Raw genomic sequence first — 22,291 nt, 5'->3', positions numbered from 1 at the left:
TGTTTTAGGACTTGTTTTGTGACCTAACATAGGGTCTGTCCTTGAAAATGATCTGTGTACTGAAGAAAAGAATGTGTATTCTGCAGCTGTCAGATGAAAAGTTCTGTCAATATCTATTGGTCCATTTGGTTTATAGTGCAGATTAAGCCCAGTGTTTCTTTGTTGATTTTATTACTAGAAGATCTGTCCAATGCTGAAAGTGGAGTGTTGAAGTCACCAGCTGTTATTGTATTGGGGCCCATCTCTCTCTTTAGCTCTAATAATATTTGCTTTATATATCTGGGTGCTCCAGTGTTGGGTGCATATGTATTTAAACTTGTTATATCTTCTTGCTGAACTGACTCCTTTATCATTATATAGTGACCTTCTTTGTTTCTTATAGTTCTTGTCTTGAAATCTGTTTTGTCTGATATTAATATAGCTACTCCTGCTCTTTTTTGGTTTCCCTTGGCATGGAGTATCTCTTTTATGTCTTCATAGGTGAAATATGTTTCTTGTAGGCAACAGATCATTGAGTCTTATTTTTTAATCCATTCAGCCATTCTATAAAGACAATAGAATTTGAACATGCAGAGATGAAGAAGAAGAAACTGGGATGCCTTGAGTAAAAGTATGGAGGTAATGAAGTATAAACCAGTTTAATTAAAATAGAAGGTTTATAGAGGAATGTAATATAAATTTGGTAAGTTAAGTTGGAAAAGATTGTGGCAAATTTAAAGGCTGGTTTATAATTTAGTCAGCAGACATTAAAGAAATTTTGAAGGTTTTTGAGCAGAAAGCAAAGTTTATTACAGTAATATTAATTTCACTGCAGTGCCTAGGAAAAAGCGAAGGAAGGTAAAGACTACTAATTATTAGGAAGGATATAGAACAGCATTAACATACCACTAGTGGGAATGTAAATTGGTATAACCATTTTGGAAAACAATTTGGCATTCACTTTTAAAGTTGAAGGTAATGGGCATGACATTATGTTCTAGAAATTCTACCCCTAGATTAAACCCTGAAGACATGTCCAAAAAAATGTTCAAAACTCAGTTGTTTGTAATAGCAAAAGAATAAGAGAAGTGAATAAGTTGTAGTTATACATAGCAACATGGATGCATATCAAGAGCATAGCATTTAATGAAAAACACAAGTCACCAAATAATAATTTGATGACATTCATATAAATTTTTTTTAATAACCCTGTCTCTACAAAAAAAAAATTGTCCAGGTGTGTTGGCATGCATCTGTAGTCTCAGCTACTCAGAAGGCTGAGGTGGGAGGATTGATTGAACCTGAGAAGTCAAGGCTGCATAGAGCTGTGATCATGCCACTGCCTTCCAGCCTGGGCATTGAAGCAAGACCCTGTCTCAAAAAAATAAATAAAAATTAAAAATAGAAATTTAATACATTATTCACAGCTTCATATACATGTAGTAAAATACTTTAACAAAGGAAAAGAATGACAAACAAAATCTGTAATCATGGATATCCTCAGGAGAGGAGGGAAAAGGGGTATGATTGGGGAGAGGCATATGGAGGCTGCCAAGGTATTGGTAATGTTCAAATTCTTAATCTGCTTTTTCGTTTATTTTTCTTTTTACCTAATGTGTCATACATAAAATTCTTTTGCATATGTGAAGTTTTTCATAAATGAAAAAATTAGAAGTTTTTCATAGCTTTCATTAAGTGTAAAGGAGAGAAAAGAGGATTCATGCCATTTAAAGAATTCTCCACTTCTCTTTCTGTATATACTTCTTCCCTCTACCCAGTGTGCTCCTTTCTCAGAGAAAGAAAGCTCTTCTGCTTTCCAAGGTTAAAATCCTTTTTAACTGTGCATACATTAATATATTAGGCATTTTTAAAGGTGAAAAGTAAATCAACCCTAAGTCTGTCTGTCATTCAGTTTTTTTTTTTTTTTTGGAGATGGAGTCTCTGTCACCTGGCTGGAGTTCTGTAGCACTATCTTGGCTCACTACAACCTTCACCTCCTGGGTTCAAGCAATGCTCCTGCCTCAGCCTCCCAAGTAGCTGGGATTACTGGCATGCACCACCACGTCCAGCTAATTTATTACGTATTATTTATTTATTTATTTAGTAGAGACAGGATTTTGCCATGTTGGCCAGGCTGGTCTCGAACTCCTGACCTCAAGTGATCCGCCTGCCTCAGCCTCCCAAATTGCTGAGATCATAGGCATGAGCCACCATGTCCAGCCTAGTTTCATTTTTGAATAGTGTTTTTCTAGGAAAATGCCTAGATGTATAGGTATTTTAAAATAATTACAACAATAATGAATCTAGTTTTCTAACCCCTTTGTAAACCAGGTGTTATATCCTGCCAAATCAACATGCTGTAAGTTGCTTGGTATTTGCTCTGTTATTGAGCATTGTTTAGAATTGATGGCTTGATAGTCACTGATCATACATTTAATTTTTTGGTGAATCATTTCTTTGGAATAGATTTTTTAAGATAGTAATTGAATCAAAGGATATAAGCCTCTGTGTTGCTCTTGGTGCATTCAGCATATTGTCTTCTAGCAGCAGGATGTGAGATTACTAATTTCTCCACAACTGCACCAGTGCTAGGTAGATCAGTCATCCCTGAACCTGTCCCCTCTTGTGGTCCTCGGGGCCCTGTTTTATTAATTACCCTTGTGGCATATTCCATCCTGTTGTTTGATGGATACTTTAGTCTCACTGTGTTCAAACCCAGGCTCATCATCTTCCTCTCCATACCAAGCATTTGGCTTGACTTCTGTCATTTTCAGTTTTTGGTTTCCTCATTTTATCTAGATATCCAGATTCTACACTTTTTGTTTTTCACTTTTGTGTTTTTCAAGATTTTTAGAGTTTTAAATCTTTGAAATTTTTTCAGATCTATCTTTGTTTCCATTCTTACCAACATTTCTCTAATTTAGGCTCTCATTATCTCTTACTGGCATAATTTCGGTAATCTAACCAATCTTTCTGCTTCTTGCCTTTAATGCCATATAATGTGTTACACCCTGCTAACTAATGCCTTTTTATAAATCATTACTTCCATCATGCCATGCTGTGCCCTTAAACTTCAGTGTCTGTTGAATTAAGTACAGTGTCCTTGACCTGACACCTAAAGTCCTTAGGCTATGCTTTTCAAACTGAGTTTCCCAACCCATTCAGTAGGCCCTAAAATCAGTTTAGTAGATTGCTACCAAAAAAATGGGACAGGAGAAAATGTCAGAGTATGTGACACCTATTTATATTTTGTGAAATTTGTTTCTATGTGTGCATGTGTCTGTATAAAACATTCCTATCATACGTCACTGTCAAATAAGTTTGAAAACATTGTTATACAGGATAGCCTTAACTTAATTAACTTCAGCTGTTTGTACTCTTCCAATTTTTCTTCTAGCTGGAGCAGACCACTCCTGTCACAGAATGCTGGATGTGTCCCAGCTTTATTCAAGGTTCATTTCATTCATTTCACATGCCATTTCCTCCCAGAAGCTCTCTCTCACTGCCCCAGCCAAACCCCAAACCCGAGACACAGAAAACCTGGATATAATTTTCCTTTTTCTATACCCCATAGCATTTTGTTTTTCTTATGGCACATTTCACACTGCACATTTTCCCTGTCATTTTTAATAGATTACAGATCCCTTGTCAGCATAGACTTTATCTTGTACATCTTTTCATCCTCATTTTAGTATAATATTTTCTACTTAGAAGATGCTTTTTAAAAGGTATTTATTGAAATATAGGACTTCATTGAAAATGAGTATACATTGAAACAATATGACTTTGTTTTAAAAAGTAGTATCTCTTGTAGAAATTTTGGGAACTACTGATAAGTAAAATGAAGAAATTATAATGGCAAAAATAAGTATTTGAGAGTTTGCTATGTATATGCCAGGCACTGTGTTAAGTACTTAAAATGCATGATCTCATTTGATTATTAACAACTAACTGTGAAGTTGGTGGGTATCATTATCATCCCCAGTTTTCAGATGTAGTGGGAGAAAAATGACCCTAAACTCATTCACCTAGAGAAAACTACTACAGTACTGATAATTTGGTGTGGTCTTACTATGGATATATTCTTTTTCCCTCATTAATGTAGAAACTGTTAAATGGACCACTTTTTCAGTTAAATACAAATGGTGAGCATTCAGGACATTAATTCTTTTTTTTTTTTTTTTTTGAGATGGAGTCTCACTGTGTCACCCATGGTGGAGTGCAGTAGCGCAATCTGAGCTCACTGCAACCTTCGTCCTCCAGGTTCAAGCCATCCTTGTGCCTCAGCCTCTCCAGTATCTGGGATTACAGGCATGTGCCACCACACCCAGCTAATTTTTGTATTTTTAGTAGAGGATCACCATGTTGGCCAGGCTGGTCTCAAACTCCCGACCTCTGGTGATCTGCTCACGTCAGCCTCCCAAAGGGCTGAGATTACAGGCATGAGCCACTGTGCCTGGGACATTAATTCTTATACATGAAATAATTCAGTTTATAGGTAAATTGCCTCTAATTACACTAAGAAAAAAAAATTTTTTTAATGTACCAGTTTGGCTGGGTGTGGTGGGTCACGCCTGTAATCCCAGCACTTTGGGAGGCCGAGGCAGGTGGATCGCCTGAGATCTGGAGTTCAAGACCAGCCTGGCCAACATGGTGAAACCCTGTCTCTAGTAAAAATACAAAAATTAGCCAGGAGTGGTGGCAGGCGCCTGTAATCCCAGCTACTTGGGAGACTGAGGCAGGAGAATCGCTTGAACCTGGGAGACAGAGGTTGCAGTGAGCTGAGATCACACAACTGTACTCTAGCGTGGGAGATAAGATCGAGACTTCGTCTCAAAAAAAAAAAAAAAAAAAGTACCAGTTTGATAAAACCTGGATTTGCTTACTAGTGAGATTGTACTTTTTTTCATGTTTGTTGGTCATATGTCTGTCATATTGGTTGCAATTTATTTTGTTTTTCCTTTACCTTTTTATTTTGTTACAGTGTTTTTTTTTTTTTTTGAGATCTTTCATCAAATCAATCTTTTCCATTTTTCCTCTTTTTTTTGATGTCAATTTCAGAAGGGCTTCTTATTCAAAGATAATCATATTCATCAAGATTTCTAAAAATACTTATATGGTTTTATTTTTATTCAAAAGTAAAACTATTATTCCATGATTATTTACTCAGTATAAAATAATTTTGATAAAAGGAAATTTTAAACGATAAAGCAAAATCTTTGATAATCCCATGTTCACAATAAAGTTTTGGTGTATGTTCTTCCAGAATTTTTTCTTTGCACACATTACAACTTTGGAATCATGCAAATATTATTTTATAGCTCTATATCACCATTTTTAGTGACTTAGTTTTCAGTTTTTGAATTTACTATATATTTAACCTATATCCTATTGTTTGGCATTTAAATTGATGTCCAGTTTTTTGTTGTGATAAATCTACAATGAACACCTTTCATAGATACTTCCCTACCTCATTTATCTATTGGAGATAAATTCCTAGAAGTGAAATTCCGGAACTTAATAGTAGTATATTTCTAATTTTGACCTACTCACCTCATTGCTTAAACTAGAAACTTAGACTGTAGTGTTCATCTTCCTCACCTGCCACATTCTTTAAACCTTTCATCAAATGCTACCTCCAAATTATTTCTCAAATATACTTCTCTTTATTTATGCTGCTTTCACCCTAATCCAAAGCATAACCTTTTTTGACCTGGGGTTAGAGTAGTGATTAAAGGATCTTTCTACCTGTCTTACCTCACTCCATTTCATTTCCACACAGCATGAAAAGGAATCCTTTACAAACATAAGTCTCACACAGTCAAATCTAACCTAGCAGTCCTGTTCAAAATCCTTCACTGCTTTCGATTTTACTCAGAATAATGTGCAGACTGTTCTTATGGCTTACAAGGCCCTCCAGGATCAGTTCTCTACTGGCTTTTCCAAAGTCATCTTGTACCATCTTCCCCCTCACTATCTTACCATACTGGCTTATTTTTTTCTTCAAATTCTCCAGGCCCTTCCTTCCTGCAAGGCCTTTAAACATACTGTTCTTTCTACCTGGAAAGCTCTCACTTCCCCTTTTTACTTAACCAGCTCCTACCCATCACACAAGGTTCAATTTAAGTGTCACCACTTTAGAGAGCTTTACTAATCTAGAAAAGATACACAGAATCTTTTCAGTTCTGTTCACCGTGGTGTACCCAGCTCCTAGAAGTTAGATGCTCAGTGAGTATTTGTAGAGTACTACATTGATGTTGCCACATTACTCCTTAGATAAATAGAACCATTTATATTCTCATCAAAAGTATGACTTTGGGATGATTTTTTGTTTACACTGAATTTGTTTATTTTGGTATATGGTGCAAGATGGCAGGGATTTAACCTGATTTTTCCCAGTTAGCCATTTGTCCTATAACCTACCATTATTCTGTAATTCAGCATTTTCTCACTTTTTAAAAGTATCATCCTTACATTACAATAAATTCTTATATCTGAAGTCTCTTTCTGGATTTCTTTTCTGGTACATTGTTCTGTCAACCTAGGTTCCATGATTTTATTTATTTTGCCTTATATAATTGATAGACAAATCTTTCTTCATCAAATTAACTTTTTGTTTGCTTCCATCCTGAATTCTGCACATGAAGTCTTTACTATCTTTTTAAGTTCCAAAGAACAACATCCTATTGGGATTTCTATTGAGATGTTATTGAACTTACAAAGTAACCTGTAGCCTTCCTATTTACAAACCATACTTTGTTCTGTGTCATTTTCAAGATTTTATAAATTTCTTAGTGTTGGTCCTGATCACTTCTTAGTTTTATTGTTCTGGTTAGTTTTTCTTGCTGTTGTGAGGAAATTATTTTTCTAGTTATGTCTTCTACCTGTTAATTGCTAATATAGTGAAAAGCTGTTTATTTTAGTTTTTATATTTTTTATTAATTTTGTATTTTTAGTCATTTTTTGAATTTTTGAATTTTTAAGATAGACTAATAACAACAACTTGTCACAGAGCACTTTTAATATGTTTGTTCCAGGATAGAAATATCCTTTGAAAGCCCTGATATTGTCAGTATATTTGGGTTAATTATAAATACTTCCTTGCTTGCATTGTGTGTATTAGGATTATATAATTGAGTGAAAGTAGAAATGTAGTCAACAGCATAAGGTGGCCTCAGAAAATTAAGGTCAGAATTTTTCCTCTTAAACTTTTCACAAAGGAATATTATAAACCAGGATTAGCAGAATAATCAAAGCCCTAAAGTGTTGTTTCTCTCTTTTCAGGAAGTGGTTCTGAAAGATGGAAGAATTGAAAGATTAAAGTTAGAGCTTGAAAGGAAAGATGCTGAAATCCAGAAGCTGAAAAATGTAATCACTCAATGGGAGGTTTGTGTCCATTTACTGTTGTTGAAGAAAATAATTCTATAAATTTTCACGTTTTCTGTTTTTCTTATATGTAAATATGTTTAATGTGCAATTCATGGGAATAGTCACTCTATTTTTTATGTTCTTAAACTCTTTGATTAATGGTTTAAAGTCTGAATGATTATTTATTTATTTATTTATGTTGTTGTTGTTGTTTGAGATGGAGTCTCATTCTGTTGCCCAGGCTGGAGTGCAATGGCTTGATCTCAGCTCAGTGCAACCTCTGCCTGGGTTCAAGCGATTCTCCTGCCCTGTGTAGCTGGGATTACAAGCATGAGCCACCACGCCCGGCTAATTTTTGTATTTTTAGTAGAGACAGAGTTTCACCATGTTGGCCAGGCTGGTCACGAACTCCTGGCCTCAAGAGATCCGTCCACCCCAGCCTCCCAAAGTGCTGGGATTACAGGCATGAGCCACCATGCCTGGTTATATTTTGTTTTTTAAAAATCCACTTTATTGTGGTATAGTTTACACATAGTATAATTTATTTTTGTTGTGGTAAAATACATGTAACATAACCATTTAAAGTGTACAATTCAGTGGGGCATTAAGTACCTTTATACACAGTATTGTGTAACCATCACCACTGTCTATTTCCAGAACGTTTTCATCATCCCGGGCAGAAACTCTTAACCCACAAAGAACTCCCCATTCTCATTTTCCACACCCCAGTAACCTCTAATTTCTATGAATTTACCCATTCTAGGTACCTCATGTAAGTGGAATCATACAGTGTTTATCCTCTTATGTGTGGCATATTCACTTAGCATAATGTGGTTTTTTTGTTTGTTTGTTTTTGTGAGACAGAGTCGCTCTGCTGCCCAGGCTGGAGTGCAGTGGCACAGTCTTGGCTCACCACAACCTCCACCTCCCAGGCTCAAGCAATTCTTCTGCCTCAGCCTCCCAAGTAGCTGGGACTATAGGCACGTGCCACCATGCCCGCACCACCATGCGTGGCTAATTTTTGCATTTTTAGTAGAGACGGGGTTTCACTATGTTGACCAGGCTGGTCTCGAACTCCTGACCTTGTGATCTGCTCGCCTTGGCCTCTCAGGGTGTTGGGATTACAGGCGTGAGCCACTGTGCCTGGCCTAGCATAATGTTTTTAAGGTTCATCCACGTTGTAGCATGTGTCAGAATTTCATCGCATATTATAACTGAATAATTTTTCATTGTGTATATATATTTTGTTTACTGGTGCATAAGTATCTGAGTCCTTGCTTTCAGTTCTTTTGGGTATGTACATACCTAAGAGTGGAATTGCTGGATTATATAATTCCACGTTTAACTTTTCGAGGAACTGCCAAACTTCCGTGGCACCCGTGTCATTTTACATTCCCACCAGGAGTGAACAAAGGTTCCAGTTTCTCCACATCCTTTCCAGCACTTGTGATGTATACAATGTATTTTTAACTACAAATCTTACCTCTCCTCTTAGGTTTTTTTTTTAATCTATTTTTTAAATCTGTTATTCATATCATGTATCGTTCCTTTTTGACTAATATGAATTCACTCAACAATTATTTATTGAGTGCCTATAATGTGCCAGATACTTTTTGTGCCCTGTGTATGTGGTAGTGAAAAAAAATAAATCAAGTTCCAGCCCTGATGGTTCTTACATTTGCCTTCTTCTTCTACTCATGCCTTTAAGAATCATCCCTACTAAAACTTTTTTTGACCTCACCTACTCATTTACCTTAGCTTTTCATTTACATTTCCCTTCGCTTTTGTTGTACTAGACACAGAGAATACAAAGATGAGTTAGCAAGAAGCTTATAGATTAATGGGGAAGATAAACATGTAAATAGTTGCAGTACAGTGTAGGATATGACAGAATGCTCCAGAAGAACAGACAAAGGAATGAATGAGTTGCTGCTGTCAAAAATTGGTAAGGATCTCATAGAAAAGATGATTTTTCCAGGTAGAGAGAATTGTGTGTACAAAGGCATGGGAATATGATGGAAGGTACATTGTGGCTGACGTTCAGAGAAATGGGAAACAAGAAGTTGAGACCGCAGATATGAGTTGGGTTCAGAATTTGAAGGCATTTGGATTTTAGAGAGGTCTTTAGGCCAGGCACGGTGGCTCACACCTGTTAATTCCAGCACTTTGGGAGGCCGGGGCAGGCGGATCACGAGGTCAGGAGATCAAGACCATCCTGGCTAACATGGTGAAACCCTGTCTCTACTAAAAATATGAAAAATTAGCCGGGCTTGGTGGCATGCACCTGTAGTCCCAGCTACTTGGAATGCTGAGGCAGGAGAATCGCTTGAACCTGGAAGGCAGAGGTTGCAGTGAGCTAATATCGTGCCGTGCACTCCAGCCTGGGTGACAGAGCGAGACTCTGTCTCGAAAAAATAAATAAAATAAAATAGAGAGGGCATTAAAAATCTTTAGAGGGTAAGTGACGTGATAATTATTAAGTACCTGGCACGTTACAAGCATTGAATAAATAATTTTTACATGAATTAATATTAGTCAAAGAAGAATACTTGAGATGAATAATAGATTAAAAAATAGATTTTTAAAAAAGCCTAAGGGAGGAGGTAAGATTTGTGGTTTAAAATAAAATGTATACATAACAAGTGCTGGCAAGGATGTCGAGAAATTGGAACCTGTTCACCGCTGGTGGGAATGTAAAATGACGCAGCTGCTGTGGGATGATATTGAGAAGATATTTGCGATGGTGATGCATGTTGCTGAGGCTTGGAGTGAAGACAGTCTGCTAAAACAATGGATAAGTATAGAGTGTAAGAGGAAGAGCACGTCTTTAACTGTTTTGGGGAATGAGAACTAATAGATTTCATTTTGGATGTGTTGCATTTTAAATGGCTACTTTTTTAGACACAGTGCAGTAACAACACATGTGTATTTAATTTTATCAACTTTGTATGCTCTCTGTCATGAAATTAAATGTGCTAGCAAGAATGTTGTGTATTTCATATGTGCTCTTTATTATAAGCTAATATGTTACTGGTATTTTATACATTTATATTTTTATATATGCAGTTTTTAAGCAGTGCAAATAATTGTCACAGGTAATCATGCTCATTTGCAATTTTTGCTCTATGAGCTATTTTAGACCGTAAACCTTGAATAAGAGGTACCTCCATGAAGACTGATCTGGACCTTGAACAAAGGCTTGAGCCAGAGATAGAGTTTGGTGAAATACTAACATAGGTTGAAGCCCAGAGGGTGGGAATTTCATAGTGAGTGTAGTTTCATATTCACAAGGAATATTTCTATATTCATAGCGAATATAGTTGTAGTTGCGTGTGTGTGTTTTCCCCCATTATATTTTTATGTTTCCATTTGACTGGTCTCCCTTGTTCATTTCTGAGCTTTTCAGCAGTCTTCCTACGTTTATATTCAGTATGGTGCTTTACTTCAGTTTATTGTATTCACTGCAGTATTACTCAGTAAACATTATTTACTTATCAACAATTTAATGGACAGAGTACTACTTAGTAAAAGCCATCTTTATTGGACTTAAAACACATTTTAATTTGTTTTTAAAAAATTTGAATCTGGTAACTTCTATACATATCTATGTATATGTTGAGAGGAAAAAAATGATTTTTCTTATATTAATGTTTTCTTTAGGTTTTTGTTTTTCTATACTATGTTAAATGCTTTGTTTTCTTTAATGTATTAATGTATTAAATCTTTATAAATGATTCAGGCCTGGGCTCAGTGGCTCATGGCTGTAATCCCAGCACTTTGGGGAGGCCAAGGCGGGTGGATCACTTGAGGTCAGGAGTTCAAGACCAGCCTGGCCAACATGGTGAAACCCCATCTGTACTGAAAATACAAAAATTAGCCAGTCGTGGTGGCACACACCTGTAGTACCAGCTGCTAGGGAGGCTGAGGCAGGAAAATAGCTTGAACCCAGGAGGCGAAGGTTGCAGTGAGCCGAGATCATGCTACTGCACTCCAGCCTGGGTGACAGAGTGAGACTTCATCTCAAAAAAAAAAAAAAAAAAAGTAAATAAATAAGTGATATAGAGAGTGTTATAAGACATGTTTGATAAGGGTAGCATAGGGGTAAAATTGCCTAAAATATGGATGTTGATGTGAGAACACTCCTTTTTGTTCATAAATGTATACTTGTATCATTTATGTAATGTGACAAGAAGCTAAGCCATCTGGAAAAAGAAACTGAAAAAGAGTTGAAAGATATTTGGGTAAAGTACTAATTCATGCCAGCCAAAAATTATAATAGTGACTATTTAGTTAGTGAAATAACAAACAATTAGTGAATCTTCAATTGAGAAGGTATAGAACTGCCCTATAAAATTCAATATCCACTACAAGTCTATCACATTTTAAATTTAAAATTAAAGTTTAAAATTAAAAATTCATTTTTCTCAGTCACACTAGCCACATTGCTAGTGTTCTTTCAGTAGTCGCATATTGGACAGTGACAAATACAGAGCAGATGTAGAAAGTCCTAGTATATTGCCGGACAGTACTGCTTTAGAACTGTGGCTCATTTTTCTTTTGGTTTTCATTTAAATTATTTTGAATTGTATAAGGGTTTTATCTGAGGAAGAAAAGAAGATTATTTAGGAAAATTTGGTATTATCCTGAGTTTTCTCCATTTTTATCCCTCTCTTCTTTAATTTTCAATCGCGTATAATATTGATATGTATTATTGTGCCAGGGACTTAATTTAAGTTGTAGATAGTTCCGAATACATTTTCCTCCATCCTGTTTGTTTCAAAAGTAATTATATCTTTGACCAAGCCTAGAATTCAGAGCTCTGTAAGTTGACAGTAAATCATTCATTATATCACTTACTTTTAAAAAAAACTAAATCTTTTTTCTTTGACTATTAGGCAAAGTATAAGGAAGTAAAGGCAAGAAATGCACAATTATTGAAAATGCTTCAGGAAGGTGAAAGTAAGTGGATTTTATGTTTTTGTAATTAAAAGTTTATCTTAAATAATATCTGAAGGTACTTTTTCAAATGTGTGATTTACCAACTCAACAAAAGTGTTTGATAGCACAATAGGGTGACTATAGTTAACAATAATTTGTATATTTCAAAATACCTAGAAGAAAAGATTTGAAGTGCCCTCAACACAAAGAAATAATAAATGTTTGAGTTACTGGATATCTTAAATACCTATTTGATCAGTACACTTTGTATGCCTGTATTAAAATATCACATGCACCTCATAAATATATATGATTATTATGTGCCAATAAAAAAAATTGAAAAAAAGACTCAACAAAGTAGAAAGGTTTCCCAGAGTGATATAAGCTACATAGTTGGCCAAGCATGGTGGCTCACCTGTAATCCTAGCACTTTGGGAGGCCAAGGTGGGCAGATCACTTGAGGCCAGGAGTTTGATACCAGCCTGGCCAACATGGTGAAACCCCATCTCTACTAAAAATACAAAAAGTAGCCAGGCTTGGTGGTGCACACCTGTAATCCCAGCTGCTCGGGAAACTGAGGCACGAGAATTGTTTGAACCCGGGAGGCAGAGGTTGCAGTGAGCTGAGATTGCACCACTGTACTTGCAGCCTGGGAAACAGAGCAAGACTGTCTCAAAAAAAAAAAAAAAAAATGCTGGATAGTTGCTGATAAAGTTATTATTACAGGTCACTCTTACAGCACCTTAGTTTTATACCAGTTTATAAGTATTCAGGTAAAAGAAACTCTTAAAATTTCAGTTCTTATAACTTAATGAACTATATTTAGAGGGAAAACAAGCCTAACATTTGCTTAGGATTCTGCTTTTTCAGTTATTGAAGGAGGCAGCCTGTCATCACTTTAGGTTTTCCTTTTTGTTTCCTTCTTTCCTTCTCCCCTCCCCACTGCTCTTCATACTTTTGCTGCTACTCTGTAAACTTTTGACAAGAGGTTACCAGCAGGAAGCCAAGGAAATCAATAGAAAAAAGGATTGCAAATGATAGATTAGTAAAGCTGATACACAAAAGGCTGCCAAATCAGTTGCATTTCGCACTGTGTATATACCTAGTGACATTTATCTGGAAAGTTTTATGAAAATTTTCCATTCATAATAGAACAAGAAATATATGTTAATTTTTTAGTATGAGGCTTAGGCAAAGGAAATTATAAACCACAAAAGAAACACAGATCAAGACATAAAGGAGAAAATCTTTCTCTGAATAGACAAAATTAAATGTAATCAACAGTTTTCCTATTAATAAATGCTAATGAAACTCCAAAGATAGCTCCTGTGAATATTGTATAGCTCTTAAGAAATTGTGAAATTCACCTTGAAAAATGAAGAAACAAAATACCAAAAATGGTTTTCAGATGTGAAGGTATAGTCAGCCCTCCATATCCATGGGTTCCCCATCTGTGGATCAATTGTGGTTCACAAATACATTTGTTGAAATTGTACATGTGCAGACTTTTTTATTGTCATTACTCCGTAAACAATACAGTGTAACAGCTATTTACATAGCATTTATGCCATATTAGGTATTATAGGTAATCTAGAGATGATTTTTTTAAATTGTTGTTTATTTATTTATTTATTTATTTTTTGAGAAGGAGTCTTTCTCTGTCGCCCAGGCTGGAGTGCGGTGGCGCTCACTGCAAGCTCCGCCTCCCAGGTTCACACTGTTCTCCTGCCTCAGCCTCCCAAGTAGCTGGGACTACAGGCTTCTGCTACCGCGTCTGGCTAATTTTTTTGTATTTTTACTAGAGACGGGGTTTCACCAGGTTGGCCAGGATGGTCTTTATCTCCTGACCTCGTGATCCACCCGCCTTGGCCTCCCAAAGTGTTGGGATTACAGGCATGAGCCACCGCGCCCAGCCAGTAATCTAGGGATGATTTAAAGCATATAGAAGGATATGCATAGGTTTTATGCAAATATACACCATTTTATAGTAGGGACTTAAGCATCTTTAGATTTTGGTGTCCTTGGGACGTCCTGCAAGCAATTGTATACCAAGGGATGACTATACTTGGAATATAACTGTCCAAACAAAATTTAAACTACATTACAAAATAGTTGTCAAACAATGAGTAAAAATCAGAAATCATGTCCAGTTGAACAGAACATGAATACTCTTGAAGTAGGTTCAACCTTGTGTTTTGTATAACTTAACTATTACACAAATAGAAGTTAAAGAATTATGGCGGGGGGAGGCCAGGTGCAGTGGCTCATGCCTGTAATCCCAGCACTTTGGGAGGCCGAGGCAGGTGGATCACTTGAGGTTAGGAGTTCGAGACCACCCTGGACAACATGGTGAAACCCTATCTCTACTAAAAATACAAAAATTAGCCAGGTGTGGTGGTGCTTGCCTATAATCCCAGCTACTTGGGAGGCTGAAGTGCAAGAATCACTTGAACACAGGAGGCAGAGATTGCAATGAGCTAAGATCATGCCACTGCACTCCATCCTGGCTGATAGAGTGAGACTTTGTCTCAAAAAAAAAAAATTATGGGGAAAGACATTATTTGGACATTTGTATGTCTATATCCTGAGATTAATTTAGACCTGTGCATGTTATTGATCTCCATGTGGGTCTTTTAATGAACAAAATTATGAAAATAAAAAATTAAGTTATTTAGAAGATATATTTGTAAGTGCAGAAATGAAGAGTGTCATTGCGTATTGGATGTATAAATTCTAAATATGTAAAAATAAAATAATATTTCCTCCCCATAAAACACTGTGGAAATTGAGAAAGTTAACTGATAAAAGCTTGCTCTCAAAAATAGATTAAAAATCGCTATCAGTAACAACAGTGTCCATAGCATAAGTAATCCAAGTAGAATTTTATATAGGATCGTTTCATGAAAATACTTGTAACACTTACAATGTAAATGTAAATATGATCAGTTCTGTAATAATGCAGCATGTGTTCCTAAAAATCAGTAGTCTCTGCAAAATCACACAAGATGGCCAGGCACAGTGGCTCACACCTGTAATCCCAGCTTTGGGAGGTTGAGACAGGTGGATCACTTGAGCCCAGGAGTTCGAGACCAGCCTGGGCAACATGGCAAAACCTTATCTCAAAAATTATATGTACAAAAATTAGCCTGGCATGGTGGTGCACGCCTGTGGTCCCAGCTACTTAAAAGGCTAAGGTGGGAGGATTGCATGAGCCCAGGAGGCTGAGACTGCTGTAATCCTGCCACTGCACTCCAGCCTGGGCAACAGAGTGAGACCCTGTTGATATGGTTTGGCTCTGTGTCTCCACCCAAATCTCACCTTGAATTGTAATAATCCCCAAGTGTCAAGGGTGGGACCAGATGGAGATAATTGAATCATGGGGGTGCTTTCCCCCGTGCTATTCTCATGTTAGTGAGTTCTCACGAGATCTGATGGTGTTATAAGAGGCTTCCCCCTTTGCTCAGCACTTATTCTCTCTCCTGCCACCTTGTGAAGTGGTGCCTTCTACTATGATTGTAAGTTTCCTGAGGCCTCCCAGCCATGTGGAACTGTTAGTCAATTAAACCTCTTTTCTTTATAAATTACCCATTCTCAGGCAGTTCTTTATAGTAGTGTGAGAATGAACTAATACACCCGTCTCAAAGAAACAAAAAATCCCCACAATACTTATGAGAAAAAGGGAGGTTAGAAGCACAGCACTTAAAATCGTTGTCAGTGACACATGAAAAAAAGATGGGAAACTAATAAAAACAGTAACACAGTTTTACACATGTTAAAATGGTTAAATACAGAAATATTACATAAATGTAGCACTTTACCTTGAAAAAAACCTGAAGTTTGCTTGTGGGGGAAGTAGGTCTCAGAAGGGTTATAGCTTGTGTGTTACTGCTACATGGTGGAAGGATGGAAAGTTGTCAGACCAGATGGGTGTGGTTCCTAACACACAGTGAACCAAGGTAGCTGGTAGATATTCAAGGAGTACATGCGGGTGTGGTTTTCTCTGTTCATAAGATTGTACATAAGTGTATTGAAAATTTGTGTTATGTTCAAGTTGTTACCTAATACATCAACCTCATTGAAACAAATTTGTGTTTTCAAAACAAGCATTATAGGAGAACTGATTGTAATTGAAATATTACATAACTCTTTAAAATCACTAGTTTTCAGCAAGTGTTTATAATCCTGGGGATGGAGGAGTAGAAAGCATAATTTGTAAAAGTTCCCAGGTTGATTTTTGAGAGACTGAATTGCTTCTTGATAGGGTGTTTCATCTTATCATATTAAACTATGAAAATGAATTTGAACTACAATCTTACATTGGCAGAGCTGTGGTGATATCAGTACTCATTTTCCTCCTTTGCTAATTTTATTACAATTTTACCTCTCTAGTCTCTCCTAGTTTGTTTTCAAAGTGAGGAGTTAGTTTTTCATACATTAGCCATTACCATGAGTTAAGGAAGTTCTCAGCCATGTGAAAATTTCTGAAGCTTAGGAAACATAGGGCCAAAGTATAGATATCTTGCTTCCCCCAAGAGAGAGAAGCCTCTAGAAAAAATGAATAGTTCTAAGAGACCACACATGTCATATGATCATTTGTGATCATATGAGCTACATTTAGTTGACATTGCCTTATTGGTATGAAAATTTATTCAGAGAATCATAATTTTGTTGGCATTATAGTATGCTCACCACCCCAACAATTCAACAAAAAAGCACTCTACATTGTTTTTATTTATTTTGAGACGAGTCTCACTCTGTCACCCAGGCTGGAGTGCAGTGGCGTGATCTTGGCTTACTGCAGCCTCCGCCTCATGGGTTCAAGTGATTCTCCTGCCTCAGCCTCCCAAGTAGCTGGGATTACAAGAATGTGCCACCATGCCGGGCTAATTTTTGTATTTTTACTAGAGACAGGATTTTGCCATGTTAGCCAGGCTGATTTTGAACCCCTGACCTCAGGTGATCTGCCTGCCTCAGCCTCCCAAAGTGCTAGGATTACAGGTGTGAGCTACCATAATTGTTTTTAAAATCATGCCTTAAGATTAGTCAAGGTATTTATAAAGTTTTTTCCATATGTGAAATTTTGTTTTCTTGTATCCTTGTCCTATTTAGAGTAGATGTAAAAATTAATCTTGCACCATATTTGTGCAATTAAAAAATATGTATTTTTTTATTGACAGAGTCTCTCTCTGTCGCCCAGGCTAGAGTGCAGTGGCACCATCTTGGCTCACAGCAACCACCACCTCCCCAGTTCAAGGGATCCTTATCCCTCAGCCTCCCAAGTAGCTGGGATTACAGGCATGTGCCACCATACCTGGCTAATTTTTGTATAATATTTTTTACTAGAGACAGGGTTTTGCCATGTTGGCCAGGCTGGTCTCCAACTCCTGGCTTCAAGTGATCTGCCCACCTTGGCCTCCCAAAGTGGTGGGATTATAGGTGTGAGCCACCATGCCCAGCAATAAATATTTTAACACCACAGAAAATGTAAAATTTCTAAGAAAAAAATGCCATGGTGATGATGATCAGAATTTACTGGTGAAAATGTAAAACAAACAAAAAAGAATTTCCCAGTGAAAAGTAAGAGCTATGCAAGGTCAAGAAGTAGATTCTTTAAGTGTGACAAGAAATCATTGTTCTAATTGCACTGCTATGTCTTAGTTCCCTGAAGTATTGTTAAAGTATTTGGGTGACTGGAAAATCTATACTGCTGTTTTTCCTTTTTTGTCAGTGAAAGATAAGGCAGAAATACTTCTGCAAGTTGATGAATCGCAAAGTATCAAGAATGAGCTCACTATTCAGGTAAGGAACTGTGGAGCATACATGACTGGTTTTCTTAAGCTGTCTTTAGTCTTGAATTATTAAAACAAATACAGCTCATCAACACTGTAAGGAAGTAGTATAAATTATACTTTATTATTATGTAATAGCCCATGAATGAAGATTCTGTTTACAGCACTAAAGGAGGTAGGTATGTCCTTCACCCTGAAGAATGGGGGATGATAAGGCTGTATTTTAATGAACCATGAATTTAGAGACAGAAAGGGCAGATAGAACTTACCCTGTATCTGGGCTTGATTTTTCTCCCCTTCACATCCTTATTGTCTTCTTCTCTCAGGACAGTTTGCCCCATCTTTAATATAGAGCTGTGTACAATACCAAATGGAAATTATGGGGGGAGCTTCTCTGTTACTCATCCATTTAGTTGTCAAAAACCTATCATTGTGAATATGTTAAGAATTGAGTATTTGCCAAAAACTCCAAAAATTCTTTTTCTTATTGAATATTTGGTTATAGGTGACTTCACTTCATGCTGCATTAGAACAAGAAAGATCTAAAGTGAAAGTATTACAAGCAGAATTAGCCAAATACCAGGTATGCTTTTATAATTTATAAGTGTTTTTATCACAAATAATACATTTGGAGTAGATACTGTGTGAGAATAAATGCAGTATTTTATTCTTAGGCCAAAATTTATTCACTAAATATATTGATAATTTTATTATTGGTCATATAATTTACAATGTAGAAGATGTTATTCTAGACATTGGTATATACAGCAATAACTAGCATAATTCAGGAAGATTCTTGGTACTACATAGATGATACAGCATACATGCCATTGAATCATATTGGGGAAAGGCACAAAAGAACAATTGTCCTGTTTATAAGGTTGATCACTTGGATACAGTGATATCGCCTAGATATCTCCATTGTAAATATATATTTTCCCTTTTATAATTAATATGTGAGGTGATACTTTGAGATTGTATGAATACCCTTTTCATCTAGTGGCTTTAGCCTCCATTGATATCTGTGCCTTTTTTTGTGATTGCAAAACAGTGATTTTCTAACTCTGTCATTTCTTCTGCATTTACAAGCTAGCATTGGGCAGTTTGTTCCAGGATGAAGCAATTAAAAATACCAGTGCTTTTGTGTGTGTGTGTGTGTGAGATATATTTATGTGTGTGTGTATATATGTGTTTCTAAATCATAATATAAAATACATTAACTGGAATCATAGCCAAAAAATCTCAAAAGCCACTCATGGTGTGGAGAACATAGCAGTTGATTAGCCGTGGCTTTACAATTGAATCAGTCCCAGAAAGAGAATTCCCTTTACCTGGGAGACCTTGAAAAGGATTCTTGTGTGTTTGTTGTTTTGGATTTTTAAGAAATCTCATTGAGAAGCATGGTAGGAGTTTTATGTATAGTGGGTGGGTATCTATTTCAAAAAATATTTTTGCTAAGTTTATTTTTATTTTTCTGCTAACTGGAAATAAATCTTGTTTTTAATCCGTGTCATTACACATCTCCTGTTCCAAAAAACCTATTCATACTGTTTTTCTCTGAATAAATCTTTGCAAAATTTTTATATGGTTAGGAGTGAATGACAGCATTCTTATGCTCGAGTATTGTTTCATTTTGTTTTATAATGTTGATGTTGAAATGGTTATAGTCAGAAAAAGAATGAAAGAAACGAAGAGAAACTGCCATCATTATCAAATGAGTCTGGGCTCCATATGCCCCTGATACAACCACCTCTCTTTAAGAGATGCACTTCCACAGAAAAAGTAGTTCCCAAACTTGGCTGATCATTGGAATCACTTAGAAACTTTGAATTAAAGATTGTTAGCCAATTAAATAGGTGTGGGACAAAGCCTAGATGTCAGAATTCTAAAAATATTACTGCTTAGGTAATTCTGATGATCAACTAAGTTTGGACATCATTGCCATAGTTGATAAAAATGGGAAAAACTATACATACAACTATTATAAAGTAAACACATTAAACCATTATTTATGGTTAAATTGAAGGGGGTAGAGTAGCTATTGATGATTTTAATTTTATTCTTTGCATGTTTGTACTTTCCATATTTCTATAATGAGTATTTGTTTTTTAAATCAGAATGAAACAGAAAACGTTATGTTATGTTAAAATATTTATGTAAAACCCTTCTTGTCCTTTATGCTGCCTTTCCTTTTCCTTGGCTCAAGTCAAATACCACAAATGATGTTTCATATGGAGCAAATTAAATACAAATTTATATATGCAACTGAGCAATATGAAAAGCAACCTAGTTTTCAATCCACTAATGAACAAAATCAAATTTCTAATGCTGATGTGAGCAAAACTCGACAGAACTTGAATTATAAATTGAATTACCCAAAAGGTGATGAACTGAATTACTAAATTTGCTGATCATGTGGAACAAATTAAGTGTACTGTTTATTTTAGTATTGATCAAAAACTTTATTTTTAATTCTGGAACAGTCAAAATGAGTTCTAAAATAAATAAGATATCGGTGAGCTTACTAAGGCAAGACTCTTATTCAAATAGAAGTAACTTTTCTAAAACCAACCTTAATCATTTATAAAAAATAACCATATTAAAATAATGTAGCAATATGTAGACTCAAATTTACAACAAAATCAAAAAAGAAATTGCTTCCTTCTCATACCGCAAGATGCCTTTGGTCTGTATTTTTTAAATGAAGTGGTCCCAAAATGTTATGTCGTAAATAATTTTCCCTATTTTTTTTTTTTTTACAGGGTGGCAGAAAAGGGAAAAGAAACTCTGAATCCGACCAGTGTAGGTGATTACATTAGCCTTTGAAGTCAACACAAAGTTTAAAACTTTCAGGATTTTGCAAAGTTGTGTATATTTAATGCTGTGCAACTGCTAAACTATGCAGTTTTCGTTGAAGGAACTAAAAGCAACTAGCTCCCTAATGGTCTATAATTTTATTTCTTTTGGCTTAAAGTGAAAAAGAAGAAATAGAGAATTCCAGCAGAATTCAGTGGTTGTCTCCTATCGATACTTCTTATCACTTTAGTTTTTCATCAGTCAATAAAATTAATTTACTCTTCCACTAATACGTTTGATTTGTTAAGTTTCAGAAACGTGAAAGTATTTTTGCTTACAGCACAGCCAATCAGTTGGGTCCTTTCAGTTTAGTGAAAATTTTCTCAGCACTTTCTGCACACTAAACCCTGCAGGACATGCAAGATGAAATATTGCTGATACCCTCAAATAGCTTATGCTTGGGGGGAAATAGAAGGTGGGAGTGGTTAGGCCGGGTGTGGTGGCTAACACCTGTAACCCCAGCACTTTGGGAGGCCAAGGTGGGCAGATCACTTGAGGCCAGGAGTTTGAGACCAGCCTGGCCAGGAGTTTGAGACCAGCCTGGCCAACATGGTGAAACCCCGTCTCTACTAAAAATATAAAAATTAGCGAGGCATGGTGGTGTGCGCCTGTAATCCCAGCTACTTGGGAGGCTGAGGCAGGAGAATCGCTTGAACCTGGGAGGCGGAGGTTGTAGTGAGCTGGGCGACACAGACAGACTCTGTCTTAAAAAAAAAAAAAAAAAAAGAAAGTGGGGGTGGGCAAAACAAGAGCAAAAAATAATTACCATAGATAGTAGAGTGTGAAATCACATTGTTTGGAGATCGAGAAAACTTGCATGAAATAGCTTTTAGAGGGTAGATACTTTTTCTGTAAATTTATTGACAGGCGGTCCAGGCAGGCAGAATGAAAAACAGTCTGTAGGCTGGGAATGGTGGCTCATGCCTGTAATCCCAGCACTTTAGGAGGCAGCGGTAGGAGGATTGCTTGAGCCCAGCAGTTCAAGACCATCCTGGGCAACATGGTGAGACCCTGTCTCTTAAAAAAAAAATCAGCCAGGCGTGGTGGCATATGCCTGTAGCCCCAGCTACGCAGGAGGCTGAGGTGAGAGGATCACTTGAGTCTGGGAGGTCAAGGATGCAGTAAGCTGTGATGTTAACCCTGAACGGATGACAAAGAAAGAAAAGAATTAGGGCCGGGTGCAGTGACTCACACCTGTAATCCCAGCACTTTGGGAGGCTGAGGCGGATGGATTGTTTGAGCCCAGGAGTTCGTAACCAGCCTGGGCAGCATGGCGAAATCCTGTCTCTATAAAACTAATAATAATAATGTCTGTGAATGCTTTCACCATAAGATAAGGGCTAAGCCAAGGTTGTCTAATC

At 36.5% G+C, this 22,291-nt stretch overlaps 1 protein-coding gene across 6 annotated transcripts in view; it reads left to right on the top strand.

Moving 5' to 3' along the window:
* Nucleotides 1-21,160, top strand: part of GKAP1 (G kinase anchoring protein 1) — an 80,108-nt gene extending 58,948 nt beyond the window's left edge. For all 6 annotated transcript variants that reach the window (XM_054501663.2, XM_054501667.2, XM_054501665.2 and 3 more), the window contains 5 exons: nt 7,264-7,365; nt 12,243-12,306; nt 18,014-18,084; nt 18,580-18,657; nt 20,837-21,160. In XM_054501663.2, the coding sequence (XP_054357638.1) occupies nt 7,264-7,365; nt 12,243-12,306; nt 18,014-18,084; nt 18,580-18,657; nt 20,837-20,884 (363 nt within the window). In that variant the 3' untranslated portion in view covers nt 20,885-21,160. The remainder of the gene's footprint in view (nt 1-7,263; nt 7,366-12,242; nt 12,307-18,013; nt 18,085-18,579; nt 18,658-20,836) is intronic.
* Nucleotides 21,161-22,291: the final 1,131 nt, after the last annotated feature.

Source organism: Pongo pygmaeus, chromosome 13 (genome assembly GCF_028885625.2).
Source record: "Pongo pygmaeus isolate AG05252 chromosome 13, NHGRI_mPonPyg2-v2.0_pri, whole genome shotgun sequence".
NCBI classification, from domain to species: domain Eukaryota; kingdom Metazoa; phylum Chordata; class Mammalia; order Primates; family Hominidae; genus Pongo; species Pongo pygmaeus.
Note: the sequence above shows the minus strand (reverse complement) of the source record. Positions and strands in the feature narration are given on the sequence as shown.